The sequence below is a fragment of the Mirounga leonina genome, unplaced genomic scaffold, assembly GCF_011800145.1.
Source record: "Mirounga leonina isolate KUSES-001 unplaced genomic scaffold, KU_Mleo_1.0 Mir_197, whole genome shotgun sequence".
Classification (NCBI taxonomy): domain Eukaryota; kingdom Metazoa; phylum Chordata; class Mammalia; order Carnivora; family Phocidae; genus Mirounga; species Mirounga leonina.
Genome location: NW_023270494.1, coordinates 3,832,283 through 3,846,974, shown reverse-complemented (window position 1 = coordinate 3,846,974; position 14,692 = coordinate 3,832,283). Strand labels below are relative to the sequence as shown.

General features: G+C 48.9%; 1 protein-coding gene across 6 annotated transcripts in view; it reads left to right on the top strand.

Annotated features, from left to right (window-relative positions):
- TNRC6C (trinucleotide repeat containing adaptor 6C) overlaps positions 1-14,692 on the top strand; it is a 101,693-nt gene that overhangs the window by 74,159 nt on the left and 12,842 nt on the right. For 3 of the 6 annotated variants that reach the window (XM_035025894.1, XM_035025890.1, XM_035025895.1), the window contains 8 exons: positions 39-188; positions 1,799-2,011; positions 3,834-3,953; positions 7,121-7,204; positions 7,453-7,684; positions 11,133-11,300; positions 12,452-12,643; positions 13,117-13,260. In XM_035025894.1, coding sequence (XP_034881785.1) covers positions 39-188; positions 1,799-2,011; positions 3,834-3,953; positions 7,121-7,204; positions 7,453-7,684; positions 11,133-11,300; positions 12,452-12,643; positions 13,117-13,260 — 1,303 coding nt within the window. The remainder of the gene's footprint in view (positions 1-38; positions 189-1,798; positions 2,012-3,833; positions 3,954-7,120; positions 7,205-7,452; positions 7,685-11,132; positions 11,301-12,451; positions 12,644-13,116; positions 13,261-14,692) is intronic. The other 3 variants (XM_035025892.1, XM_035025891.1, XM_035025893.1) reach the window with 3 other exon arrangements.

Genomic DNA, 14,692 nt, shown 5'->3' with positions numbered 1-14,692 from the left:
GACACTGCATGCAGCTCACCCTTTCTTTCTCCAATCAGGACGGCGGCCTAGTGGAAGAGCCCACGACTTCACCGTTTTTGCCTTCACCAAGCCTGAAGCTCCCCCTTTCAAACAGTGCACTCCCTAATCAGGCCCTGGGTGGGATTGCCTCAGGGCTGGGCATGCAAAACTTGAATTCTTCTAGACAGGTAAGGCTGTGGGGAGAGAGTCATTGTGGTCTCGGTTTCACCTGCCTCTAACAAATGTGTTTGGGACATACACTTTGATTTTTAACTAATACCTGTACTTTAAAATACAGTCGAGGGCGCCTGGGTGGCTCAGTTGGTTAAGCGACTGCCTTCGGCTCAGGTCATGATCCTGGAGTCCCGGGATCGAGTCCCACATCGGGCTCCCTGCTCAGCGGGGGGTCTGCTTCTCCCTCTGACCCTCCTCCCTCTCATGCTGTCTCTCATTCTCTCTCTTGCAAATAAATAAAATCTTTAAATAAATAAATACAATACAATACAATACAGTCAAGTATGTTAAGGTAGCTGAAATAGGAGAAGGATTTCCCTTCAGGTGATGTACAGGTTTGGGAGTTGAGTCCAGTTCTTGAAATTGAACCATGTTGTAGGAGATGCTTCCAAACTTTATTTATTTTTACACATAACGAGCACACACATGAGTTCAGTGCCCTCAGTGCTCAGTATTGCTGGTTTAAATGGTGCGTCCTGCAGGGTGGTCTCCAGCTGCCAGGTCCCTTCATGGATCTGGGTGATGCCATCCTGTGCACCAGCGGTCCAAACCTTCCATACCATGGTCTTTGAGAAAACACCACGTGCTCCCCCTGCTCCCTGAAATAGAGGTCACATCCCTGTGGTTTCCAGAGAGCCATGTTGGTGTTTTCCCTTCTCTGACACTCAGGGGAGGTGAGAGCCCCTGTCAGGCATCACAGAAGGGAGGACTTCGAGTTTGTGTTGACCACGGCTCCATGGCCCTTGTGTCTCCCAGTCCCCCTGGAAGACATGACCCGTCCGTAGGACGTCCTTTTCATGGATTCGCTTGCACGGGAGGCTGACACGCACCCACCTCTGAAGCAGCTCTTTAAGTAGACGCTGTGATGTTTGGGGCGGCCCAGCAGGGCCACGTGCGCGCCTGTAGTCCCAGGGTAGCAGTTGGTGGGGCCTCAGCCCGCGGTCTCACGTGGCTGATGCTGCTCGTGGTTCAGTGCAATGCCTGCTTTCTGGGGGTTCTGCCATCGGATGGCGAACAGGCCGGCGGGCGGGGTGCTGGGAGCGAGCCCACCCGCTGCCGCAGAGCAGAAAGTACGCCTAAAATGCAGTGCTGCTATTTAACACAACGGTAACTGCCTGGATTTATCCATTTATTCACCTTCCGCTTTGGTTGAAATTATACTCCTGTTTCCTACTTGAAAATGTTGCTGGCCCCAGGTTAGCGGTCCGCACCCCACCGCAGATAGCCTGTGAGAAAAGCTTCCGAACCCCATGGCGTGCGTTGCTGTTGTTTGGAACACTGTATTATGATAGTTTCTGTGGACGCGGTAGCCTCGTTTGGGGCCCCTTTCCGACTGGCACTGTCGCGTGAAGACATGGGCAGCCTTCATGGCTGGCGGCCCGTCGTCCACAGCCAGCCTGCCCGGCAGCATCTACTGTGAGTTCACTTCAGTAGAAGTCATAGAAGCCGACAGCAGTAGGAAGTAGGGAGGATTTTGCTGTCGCATTTAGGAAGGCAGAGCCGCCTCCAGAGCTCCGGGGGCGCCCGGCTCCGTAGCGACCCGGCCCGTGCCATCTCCCCGCAGATGCCGAGTGGCAGCCTGGGTATGTTCGGCAGCAGCGGAGCAGCGCAAGCCAGGACAATGCAGCCGCCGCCGCAGCCCCCCGTGCAGCCTCTGAGCTCCTCCCAGCCCAGCCTCCGTGCTCAAGTGCCTCCGTTTCTATCCCCTCAGGTGGGACCCGCGGCGACTCGGATGGGCGTTGTGTGTGTCTGTGCCGCTCGACGTCACTGTTTGAAAGTGAGAGCCAGTTCATTCACCCACCCCGAGCGCGGCCTTCCTCTCCGCCCGTCCACCGGCCCCCCGGCCCCCCGGCCGCGGGAGGCGTTTTCAGAACGGCCCCTGGGGGCGCCCCCGCCAGCCGCGGCCCGGCTAGGCGTCCACCGGTCGGGAGCCATGCCGCTGGGTGAAAAGATCCACCTCACACGCACTGTAATGCGGTTCTTGTCCGGGTCTTAACAGAATTATTCAGATGAACCCGATGAATTGTCCTAGGTGGGAGAGGAAAATGACAAGCTGAAACATTGCTTAACCCGTAAGGGGGCACGTAAGAGCACTCAGGGCCTGAAGAATGCTTTGGTGGCCACCTGCATGTGATCATAGATCATATTATATATTAATATATTGCTGGCTCCTTAGTTAAGTTTATTACTTAGTATTAGACCATTTTTGCCCAGAGATTCTTTAAAAAAAAAAAGTGTCAAACAGAAAAGGAAAAGGATATCTTGTTTTGCATAGCTCTAAAGCATATAGATTTTTTTCATGTTAATTATGTTTACTTTTAGAACATTCCATAATTTTACACTTTGGACTGAGTTTTTCCTTACAGTGTTTCAGTCCTCATCCCTTTTAAAAATATTCAGTGATAGATTACTAATGATAAGCTATAGAATTAGTTGGAAGTAGTTAACCCTCCACAATTGGTTGAACCCAGATTTGTGCACTGAGTTGAGATGGCTGAAATGTAGGTGAAACAAGAGTTAAATTCATTCATCAGGATACAGGGTGGGCCGCGATACCAGACACCCCAGAGTGCAGAGGCTTAGACAAAACAGGCATTCGCTTCTCTGGGTGGCCATGCAGGAGGTAGCGGCTCAGGGCTGTGGGGCGCCTCTGCCACAGCCCTTCCCGATTGCTGGAAGCTGCACAGAACACATCCACTTGTGTCCCACTGCCTGCGCCTGGGGACACAGCCACCCCGCCTGAGGGGCGGAGGGAGAGCTGGGCCTGGGTGACCGGCAGCAGGCTTCCCACACTCAGCAGAGCACGTGTTACCCTTGTGCCCCACATGACCTGTACTGTCACACAGCGTGTTTTCTTTAAATGACTTGCCTGCTTAAATAAGTGTGTTCTTAAAGCAAACTTTACCTACCTGTCATAAGTAGGAAAAAAAATCACATTTTTCTGATACACATTAGACAACTATTAAAGTGAAAGAAGCCCGTCCATGTTCTACCTAAAATCAATCTTGCATAAATGTTGTGATAAACATACATAACCCATGGTGGAAAACATTGAAATCTCCAGCGCCAGGCCCCAGATTGTTTCAGCGCAGTGAATTCCAGTTGAAGAGATCCCCCTGAACGGGAATGTGGATTGACGGTCCAGGGCAGGGCCGGCAGAGGGCGCAGACCACTTCCTGAGCCCATCCTGGGCAGAGACCCTCCTGGGGGTGGCGTGGTGCCTGCCAGCAGGAGCGACTTCTTCCCTGAGACCCCACATTCACTATCTCCCGTCCTTAAATTATGCCCATTTATTTTCACTGTGACAGAATGTGAGATCAGTTTTCGAAAGGAGTTACCCAGAGCCCTAGCATCTTAATTCGTGTCTAAAATATTTGGCAGTAGAAGGCTCTTTCTCTCCTTCCTTCCTTATATTCTACAGAAGCATGTTAACTACTAATGGCAAAAAGCCCATGAGTTTTTTAATGGCTTTTGAAGTTCATTCTTGAGACAAGCATAACTGTCATTAATTCATCAGTTCTGCATCTTGAAACACTGCCTGGACAGGTGGCCATTTCGACAGGGACACAGTGCCTGACACTCTGTGTTGTGTTCAACAGGTTCAAGCACAGCTTTTGCAGTTTGCAGCAAAAAACATTGGTCTCAACCCTGCACTATTGACCTCGCCAATCAATCCTCAGCATATGACGATGTTGAACCAGCTCTATCAGCTGCAGCTGGTAAGTGGACAGATCATTCAGCTTCTAGAACTAAGGAAGAGTGCACACTGACATTCGTGAAGCTATGCCAGCAACCTAGCCACTAATAAAAGTAGTTAGTTAATGCCTCACTTTCTTCATGTCAGACTGTTGAAAAAATTAGGAAGTTTTTCACTTAAGAGTGTCAATTCTCTGGCCCCATCACAGAGTGTCCCAGACCTTACCAGGAGGCGTGTCCTTCAGCTCAGGGTCTCAGCTAGCCTTTCTCATCCAGAGTTTCCCGTCAGAACCACAGAACACAGAAACTCGTTTGAGTGACGATTCTCTAAGTTCTTCAAGGGTGGGACACACAAAGACTGTTCTGGAAGCGTGAAAGAGAAGTTACTTCATTACATGCAGTAGATGCCATAGAGATTAGGGTTTAATGCCCTCTCACAATCCCTTTTAAGAAAGGCTGATGTAGCCTAATAATTCTTGAAAGTTTTACAATTTAACATACCTTAAATTTTTAATTTTCAACAGTCTTACTGCTTTTACCATAAAATGCCGTGTCACTGTATCTCTAGATGCATACTGGATTTATATACACTAAAAGACCTTTCTTTAATATGTTGACACCTGCTTTATTTCGAAGTCTTGTCCAGTAACTTCATCTCCTTGAAAATGACCAGGAATCCTTAAGGAAGGAAAAAAGGCCTCTGGTAGACAAAAGCATTGATGCCAAAGCTTTCCTTATAGGAGAGCCCTGGGCCCTGTCAGTCCTCACGAGATCTAACCAGTCTAAGGGGTCCAGTTTTCCAGTAAGTAGCAGTGTGGGATGGGAGGAAGAAAGTGCCCAGAGAAAATCGTAGTTTCAGGGAGAACACAGAGCTCAGGAAGTGGGGTCACGACTATGTTAGGCTCTCAGAGGCTGTTTCTTTGTCCATAAAATTGGAGATGGGGGGCACCTTGCGGCGTGGTAGCAAGGCTTCCCAGGACCTGAAAGCGCGGTGGGTGGGTGGTTCGAATGCACAGGACTATTGCTTTTACTACCAGCAGCAACAGGGAGAGACCCCTGACCTCAAAGATGGAGAAGGAAACAACCATAAAAGTCAGGCACACATTTAAAAAGCATATTATGTAGAGGTATTATTATAGAGGAAAGTAGCTTTCTGCTTCTTGATAACAGTGAAGACATGGCTGTATTCTGACATAAGACATAGCTAGTTATCATACTGATGTTCTAAAATCTCTTATTTATATGGTAATTTTTATTGACCCCTATAATGTGAAAGACATCAAGAAAATCTCTTTTTTTTCCATTGAGGCATTTTATTTACACATACATATTACATCTGTAGAAAAAGAAGCCCAGGATTTTCCCTCCTGTGCATTTTCATCTTGATTCTTCGTGGTCCATAATGCTAGCTGAGCTTGTCAGTACAATGAAACCAAACTGGCAGGACAGGAGCAGATTATTCCGCCATTTTTCTAGATCTTTGAGTTATACATCAGAACTGGGGCTGATCTCTCCACACTTGTTTAACCTGCCCGTGAGGTTGACAATGATTTTCCCAGCTGATAGACAAAAGCATTGATGCCAAAGCTTTTCTTACAAGAGAGCCCCAGGCCCTGTCAGTCCTATAACCCTTACTGCCCATTAGACTCAGTCTAACCAGTCCAAGGGGCCAGTTTTCCAGTAGTAAGTAGAGCCCCAGGCCCTACTTACTACTAGAAACCCGACAATGATATTGGAGCATGGCCTAGTAAGAGTCTGGCCTTCGCCTCTCTCTTCAGCATTGTTAGTGCTCTTGAGAGCCTCTACCAGGACATTCATGTGAACCATGATGGCAGCACGGAAAAAGATGGTGGAAAAAGCAAGAAAATCTTGAATTATGTTTAATGTGTTCTGTTTTACAAACAATTCATACTGTTTAAAAAAATTTTTTTTTTCCAAAAATTCGTAAAATAAAGTTTTGGTGCATCCTGAGGTTGTTTTAGGACCTTTAAGGATTCACTTAAGTGGAGTATTTTATTCCTCTATAATTTACAGATTAATGAGGCATTTCTAATAGTATAGTCTCTACCTTTATATGGATCTTGTTTTAATAAATCCTCTTGCTAAACATGTCCTCAAAAATCCATATTATAAGAAAAAAATGTATGATCGACAGCCAGCATTTTGAAGCGATCAAATGATGGAACCTCCGCATGGCTGTGTGGAAGGTGCTCACGGTTTGCCAGCTTGGCAGGTGGGCCTGTACCAGCAGTGCCACAGGCCGGTTTCAGGCAGCCTGTGGGGGGGACATCATCATGCGGCCCCTGGCACTCCCAAGCCTTGAGTCTGTGTTGTTCTGATTATCTGGGGTGGCCACTCACTCTGTTCTGCTAGGGTCTGAGCCACTCTGGATAACTTTCATCTATATCACTGTAAGAATCAGTAGTTTTTCGTTTTCCCATCATTTCTTTTACTTTTAGTTTGTAAGATTTGAGGAGAAGAATTTTGATCTCTTCGTTAACTGAAAAATATTTGCTGACAAATCTCATTACCTACACTAAAGGGTACTGACTGAATTACTTTTTAAAAATCTACGTGCTAGGGGCGCCTGGGTGGCTCAGTCGTTAAGCGTCTGCCTTCGGCTCGGGTCATGATCCCGGGGTCCTGGGATCGAGCCCCACATCGGGCTCCCTGCTCCGCGGGAAGCCTGCTTCTCCCTCTCCCTCTTCCCCTGCTTGTGTTCCCTCTCTCGCTGTCCCTCTCTGTCAAATAAATAAATAAAATCTTAAAAAAAAAAATCTGTGTGCTAGAAGGGTTTGGGAAAGACATTTCTCCTTTTATTTTTTTTTTATTTTTTTATTTTTAAAGATTTTATTTATTTATTCATGAGAGATAGAAAGAGAGAGAGAGAGGCAGAGGCAGAGGGAGAAACAGGCTCCCCGCGGAGCAGGGAGCCCGATGCGGGACTCGATCCCAGGATCCTGGGATCATGACCTGAGCTGAAGGCAGACGCTTAACCGACTGAGCCACCCAGGCATCCCGACATTTCTCCTTTTAAAAATGCTTCTACCTCACAGTATGCTTAAACCATAGTGTGGTAAGGGGACCAAGAATCTTGGCTGTTTTCTCTCTCTCTTTTTTTTTAATATACAAAAGTTGAACCATTTGTTGATGGCTTTCTTACAGTATCTTAACTGTTTTCTGTCAACAGGCATACCAACGTTTACAAATCCAGCAGCAGATGCTACAGGCTCAGCGTAATGTTTCCGGACCCATGAGACAACAGGAGCAGCAAGTAGGTATCGCCTGGGGGGTGTAGCTGGACTTGCTAGCGCCCATCTTGCCTGATCTGAAGTTGCTAGAGGGCAAACTGTTATGTTGTCATTGACTTTTCTCTTGCTAACCCCCCCCTTTTAGCAGTCTCAGGGTCACCTTGGTTTGGGAGCAGGTGGGTCCAACCAGCGGAGACTGAATGCCCTGGGTCTGGAGACAAGTGACGTGCACCACTCTCAAACCTTTTCCAACTCGCATCTCTGCCGCCAGGTTGCGCGCACAATCACTAACCTGCAGCAGCAGATCCAGCAGCACCAGCGCCAGCTGGCCCAGGCCCTGCTCGTGAAGCCGCCGCCACCCCCGCCGCACCTGTCTCTGCACCCCTCTGCAGGCAAATCGGCCATGGACAGCTTCCCCCCCCACCCCCAGGCCCCCGGCCTGCCCGACCTGCAGACCAAAGAGCCACAGTCTTCACCCAGCACCTTTGCTCCTTACCCTCTAGGTGAGTCCCCGCACTGCGGGCCGGCGCTCTCTCCCAAGGCGAGCACCACTGGCCGTCTTCTGCAGAGCGAAATTCTGCTATGGCCATAAATACCTTCTAGTATAAAGTCTTTTAAAGGAGCACCAGCGAGAGCCCCAGAATTCCCTCATTTCTGTTGTCAAATCAGTTTGTTCTGTTCCTGGTTTCCTGCTCTTCAGCAGCCACCATCCCCCACCTAACTGCAGGGATGAGTTTATAATGGTTTTACTAGTAAATGTGTTTAGATTTTTAAAAATCAGGTACTTCTTGGAAAGCAGTGGTTGTCCATACAAGCCTTGTAGTGTAGACGATGGTTTGTATAATCTGCCAAATCAACATGCATGTGTTGACCCCTAACCTGTAGGAAGCATGCTCAGCACATGAAATCCGCGGGTCGGCAGAAGACACGGTGCCACCCTCCAGGTCCTACAAGCCAGCCAGGAGGGGCACGGGTTACATAACTGCAGGCAGGATCGAGGAAATGTCCCAGGGAGGTATATCAGTAAATGGATTATACGTGAACCAGTTTGATGTAAGAATCCAGAACCTGGTGACCGCTCTCAGGCTTGTCTGCTAGGTGGCTGTTAGTATGAAGCTCCAGGACAAAGGGAACCAGTAACCCAGGAAATACATATCAGGAGCAAAGGTCAGATGCGTGATAGTGAGTTTGCTACTGGCTGATGGTGTCCCTTTCCTTCATACTGCCCTGAAAAGAGCTGTAAATCCTAATCGTACGAGCATGTTCTCCTTGACATGCAGTCCTTATGGTATGTCCTTAATATGAACCTGATGAATGCTAACTGTAATCATCCCATCCCTTTCTCATTGCCCCACGCTCACAGCCCTTTGTGTGCACGGAGGACAGTCTGGTGGCCGAGGCCTGGCTGGAGAGGTGACCCGCCACGCCGAGTCCCAGCTCCACCAGGGCTGGCTCAGCACTTCCTTGCATGACTTGCCCGACTGTCTCTGCCTCAATTCCCCATTTAAAGGGGTCCTTTAAAGATTAAGTGAGATAATACGTGAAGTTCTCAGGACAGTGCTGCATGCAACAAGCCCTTTGTGAGACGTGAGCCAGACACAAGCCCATCTTGTTGAGGAGCCCTTTCAGAAACCGGTTCCGTTGTCTGTTACCCGGAAAAGCTTCTGCTTCAGCTTGCTAGTGTCCATCTGGCCTCTCAACCTATTTTTGGAGAGTAAAGTACACTAATCTTTATTCTTAAAGATTTTTTTCTTAATACAAATGAAAAAATTAGTACAGTGGCTCTTCAAAATTAGATGAAAAATAATTTTGATAATATTCACATTAAACTTACAAACTTATTGAAAATAAAGAGCGGGATGCGTGGCTGGCTCTTGATCTCGGGGTTGTGAGTTCAAGCCCCACATTGAGTGTAAAGATTACTTAAAAATAAAATCTTAAGAAAAAAAGAAAGAGGGCGCCTGGGTGGCTCAGTTGGTTAAGCGACTGCCTTCGGCTCAGGTCATGATCCTGGAGTCCCGGGATCGAGTCCCGCATCGGGCTCCCTGCTCGGCTCCCTGCTCGGCAGGGAGTCTGCTTCTCCCTCTGACCCTCCTCCCTCTCATGCTCTCTGTCTCAAATAAATAAATAAAATCTTAAAAAAAAAAAAAGAAAAGAAAAAAGAAAGAAAAGAAATAGCTAATCAGGGGCGCCTGGGTGGCTCAGTTAAGTATCTGCCTTCAGCTCAGGTCATGATCACGGGTCCTGGGATCGGCCCCACGTCAGGCACCTTGCTCAGCGGGGAGTCTGCTTCTCCCTCTGCTGCTCCCCCTGCTTGTGCTCTCTCTCTCTCTCTCTCTGACAAATAAAAATCTTTAAAAAGAAAAAATAGCTGATCCAGTATAAGAAACTTAGCCTATAAAATTTCCTCTCTGCTTGGTTCTTGGCATTTTTCTTCAATGGTTGTAGCTCCGTCCACCTTCCTTCCCACGCAGCGTCTCCTTACTCTGCTGTTTCTTAACTGCTGGAATTTGTCGTCCACACGGGAAGATCAGGCACAGAATAATGAAAAACAGCTTCATAGGCAGTGCTGCAGAGAAGGGAGAGCTGGTGTTCACCATGAATGGTGAAAGAAAAACCCAGCGCAGGGGCCAAGCGTGGATCTCAGATGAGCAGGACTTCAGTGACCAGAGCCTGGCAGGACAGGGCATGCCCTGGGCAGTCATGCTAACTTGTGGCGGGGGGCCACAGATGAGCGGGCAAGCTGGGGAGGCAGGCCCAACACTTGGAAGGCCGGGCTGCAGCCCGGCCTCACTGTCCCCTCACCCAACTACATGTCTGCAAATGGAAGCGAAGGTTGCCTTCCGTGCCAACCTCACACAGACAGCCACTGGCGGCATCTGACCTGCCCAGGTGGTGTGTTTCATCTGCAAAGTGTGTGTGTGTGTGTGTGTGTTAATTACCAGTGTTTACAAATTGGAAATTTTTAAATAAAAGTAACTTCTTGCTTCTCTTAAAATGGCTCCGTGGGGTCTGCCTTCCCTGTGGCTGTCACAGGCTGGCACCAGCAGCTGGCACTCTGGGTGGGACAAGCACCGTCAGGTTCACCACCATCCCCACTTCACAGCCGCCTGGCCCATGTAGGCATTTGAGTTTGCAGACATGGATTTAAAGCCAAGAACAAACCTGTTCAATACCTTGCTTACAAGTAGAGATGCACTTTGACTGACGTACCAGGATGTATGATCTGTGAATCCTGGGGTTATTCTCCATCACCGAGCATTCAGTCCCTGTCGGGGACTCTATATCATCCTCCTCGCCCCTCTAGTAACCTGACATGGTGTTGCCAGATAACGGCAGCACGTGCTTTTAGCCGTAAGAAAGAAAACCCAGGATTGGCACACCGTTCCAGCCGGGGGCAGATGGCAGCCCTGCCACGCCCTCCAATAGGTCAAGTCCTTAAAAGGAGTCTGATATTTATAAACTCCTGAAGAGCAGACTTTCATAAAGTAAATTCACTAAAGGTGGAATGGAATTATCCCTACCAGCCTGTTCTGGTACTTTAGAACACTGTCTAGAACTCTGAAGGAGTTGTCCTGATCTGCTGAGTTTCCCTAAGATATCCTAAGATCAGAAAAGATTTTCCTCATTGTCTAGACTTGCCCTGTCTTTCTGTGGGTTCTGAGGAGCACCGGGACCGTGTTTAGCTCTGAAACAAGTGAAATGAAGAGAGTCATTGGTCTTACTTAACCAGAGAATATTCATTACCATTTCACCTTAATTCGGGAATAATATTCCTGGAAATATGTGTTGTTAAAAAGACAAAAAGCTTTTCTTTCTACCAGCATTAAAAGTTAAGAGTTAAGTGTGTGGCCATGAGTTAAGACTTGGATTGATTCTCCAGGAGAGCTTTAGGATGTAATAAAATTTAGAAGAAGAGCAGGCATATCCTAATAGCATTTTTATTTTTAGCCGGACTGAACCCAAACATGAATGTCAACAGCATGGACATGACTGGTGGTTTGTCGGTGAAGGACCCGTCTCAGTCCCAGTCACGCCTCCCTCAGTGGACACACCCCAACCCGATGGACAACTTACCCGGTGCTGCTGCTCCCCTCGATCAGAACCCCAGCAAGCATGGTATGTCCAGGCCGGGGTGCCTGTGGTCCAGTCGCTGCTGTTCCACTCGCTGACTCTCCGGTTGTAGAACATGCTCCTGACTGTCCATGTAGAGCATGTAGAGCTGCATCTCTTGTCTGAGAATTCCACTAGAATGGAATCTTCCGTTCCATCACAGAGTGTGTAAGATCCCAGCTAGTGCACGGTCAAACTTCCTGAAACCTCAGCCTCCAGATCTTTGCTACAAATGCAGAAGGAGTTGAAAACGCCCCAGAGTAGCAAAGAATATTGGTCATAGCTGCATATTTTTTATTTATATCTGTACTCTTCAACAAAAAAATTTGTTTACTGAGAAGAAATTTTTTTCAATAAAATGATAAAACACAGTAGAAAATCAGATGCCTTGAAAAAAAGGAAGAAGCAAAAGTGCTAATAACCAGAGGCAGCGACCTCACTAGTAAGCATTAACTTTAGCTCCCAGTTTCCTAATAGCATAAATGGCAGAGAAAATGTAATAGGTGTATGATTCTCTCTTGATGTAAATATTCTAAAAGGAAAAACACAGTTTTTCCTAACGGTTAACTCTACAAGAGAATCATCACAGGCTGCCTGGGCACTTTCCTTGGCAGGAGAGCACGGCCACCCCTGGCCGGGTGGTCCAGTCCAGAAGATAAGGGCCCTGTGTTCACATGCCCAGTATGTCCTTCCAGAGGGAGGGCAGGACGCACGCAACCACAGAGTCCATCGCTAAGCACAGAGACTCATAAGCTGGTCCCAGAAAGGCACAGGCCCGCTTTCAATGATATGGGTTTGTGTTTTATCAAGATTTCCAACTCAACAAACTAAAATGGTTCTTAAGGAATTTTGGTTTTGGGGTGCCTTGCTGGCTCAGTCGGTTGAGCGTGCAACTCCGGGTCTCATGGTTGTGTGTTTGAGCCCCATGTTGGGGTAGAGATCACTTAAAAATAAAAGCTTTAAAGAATAAAAAGAATTTTGGTCTTCCACAGACAAATTTTAGGCTAACCAAAATAGTCACTTATCCTTAGAGAGTGCAGGACAAACCAAGTCTGATGGTTCATGTACCTCTGAAAGGGGCAGGGCCCGGTGCCTAGCAGTGAGGGCTCAGGGGCTCCCCTGTTCACTCAGCTCTTTGTCTCCTGCTGTCCCCGCAGGTGCTATCCCTGGAGGTCTAAGCGTTGGGCCTCCAGCTAAGTCCTCCATCGACGACTCCTACGGCCGGTACGATTTAATCCAGAACAGTGAGTCACCAGCCAGTCCTCCTGTAGCGGTTCCCCATAGCTGGTCACGTGCCAAGTCTGACAGTGATAAAATCTCCAATGGCTCCAGCATCAACTGGCCCCCAGGTGAGAGCATGCGGCACTTCCGTGCAGCGGCAGATCAGAGCCGCCCCAAGTCTGAGGACAGAGGTTCCGCTCCAGAGAAGCCAGGGTCTGGGCTGAGAGTCCTGGAAGCATGAACGCCATAGCTTTGGCTTTTCCACTGGAAATCCGTTTGTCATAGGAATTTGGGAAGTGCTTAGCACCCAGCGCTTTCCTGTAGTCCCCTAGTTCAGTGAGAGGAGCGGAAGGAGAAGGGACGCTGTATTGCATCTGGCCAGACTGTTTCTAGACTCCACACCGTCTGAACACTCTCTTAATGTGGCAGCTCTAATCCCTGCTTCTAGCTTGTTCCAGAGGATTGATGATTTACTGAAAGTCTAGGATGTGTCTCCTGTTTTAACTAGCAAATTATAAGAATTTCCATAAATTGTCACGAAGGAATGTGAAGATACTATAATATTCATGTTTTGTTTTCCATTTTGTTTGGCATTTTCCAGAATTCCATCCTGGAGTTCCATGGAAAGGACTTCAGAATATAGACCCTGAGAACGACCCTGACGTCACTCCTGGAAGTGTCCCCACCGGGCCCACCATCAATACCACCATACAGGACGTCAACCGCTACCTCCTCAAGAGTGGAGGTGAGAATGGGGTGCTACCTGCTCGACATGGAAGGTCTCCCTGCGTGCATTCGGGGGCTCCGGGGTGGTGTGCGGGCCGCGGGGCAGGGACACTGTGAGACACATCTGTGGACACTTCTTACCATCTGGAGGTAGTGGTGATGGTGAACATGGAAATGGATTTCCTGGATTTATTAACACATTATTTCTGATCACTGTGTTATAAGATCCCAATATTAACCATTAAGCTTCCCAGTGAAAAAGTTCCCACTTAAAATCTATTTAAACTGCAGGTGAATCAACCCCTTCCTCCTCCATCTCGGTCTGTTTCCTTCCACAAAGTCTGGTAAAAAGACTGAAATCCGTTCCTGGCACAGCTCAGGGTGCTAGATTTGGGCACACCCTACGTCAGACTTGAGGATCCAGGAGGAGGCAGTGAGGAGCTGGCTGAGCCGTTGGAAGCATCCATGCAGCTCTCAGGCGTGACGCCGGGAGGGGCGGATGGAGCAGCTCTGGACGGGCCGGCGCCCATATGGTGGCTGCGCCAATGTACCAGTAGAGGGAGGGAGTGGTAGGGTGGCCATGGCCACTCAGGTAGTCCCAGAATGTGCATTCGGGTTTCCTGCTTAAAGCAAGACTGGGGGAGAGATGCAGTTCTTTAGTGGTTCTTTAAAGTGATGGGCTTCTAGGTGTTCCTGTGGTTTGGTGGAAAACCAGCAGAAGTCCGGCTCATCCTGTTCAATGCTGTGCATTCCTCGTGTTTCGATGCAGCCGCTTCCTGGAGCGGCCATGCCGTCAGGGACAGAACAGTGGTACCGAGGACAGGAAGTGGGGCCTGTGTAAGAGGGGGGACAGTGTGAGGCACCAGCCAGAAGTCAGACTCCACCCTCAGTGCTCGTCGCCCTGAGTGTGGCCGGAGGGTTGTGTCCCGGCAGGACCGTCCGTCAGTGGATTTTGAGGCTTGTGGGCAGGTGTGAAAGGGCAGCACTGACCTGGGTATTGAGAGACCTCGGAAAGCGTCAAGGTTGCTCAGTGTCGCACAGAGCTTCCCGCCAGTGCCCCGTGGGTCCTCCAGTGGTCCTCTGGCCTCCCAAGTGGCCCCTGGAGCCTTGCGGGTGACCTCCACATTTGCACGAGTGTGCCGTGACGTGACGAAGGCAGCCCGGAGAAGGAGGTGAATTCTGCGGGCAGGGCCCAGCAGCTGTCCTCCCGTCCAGAGTGGCTGAGGCAGAGACAGGCAGAAGAGCATCTGGAAGTGACAGAGGCACTGGTGTCAGCACCAGATGAGAAAGTGGGGTCTCCGGCTCCAGAGTAAAGAGGCAAGCAGCCGTCCAGCCTGGGTGATGTCGTGTGACTTCTAGGGGCAGTCTCCCCTGGGCCCTCCTGCACGCCCTGGAGAACCCTTCCTCCTCTGCTCCTGTGGCCTCGTGGTTTGTTATTTGGGAGAAGGAAC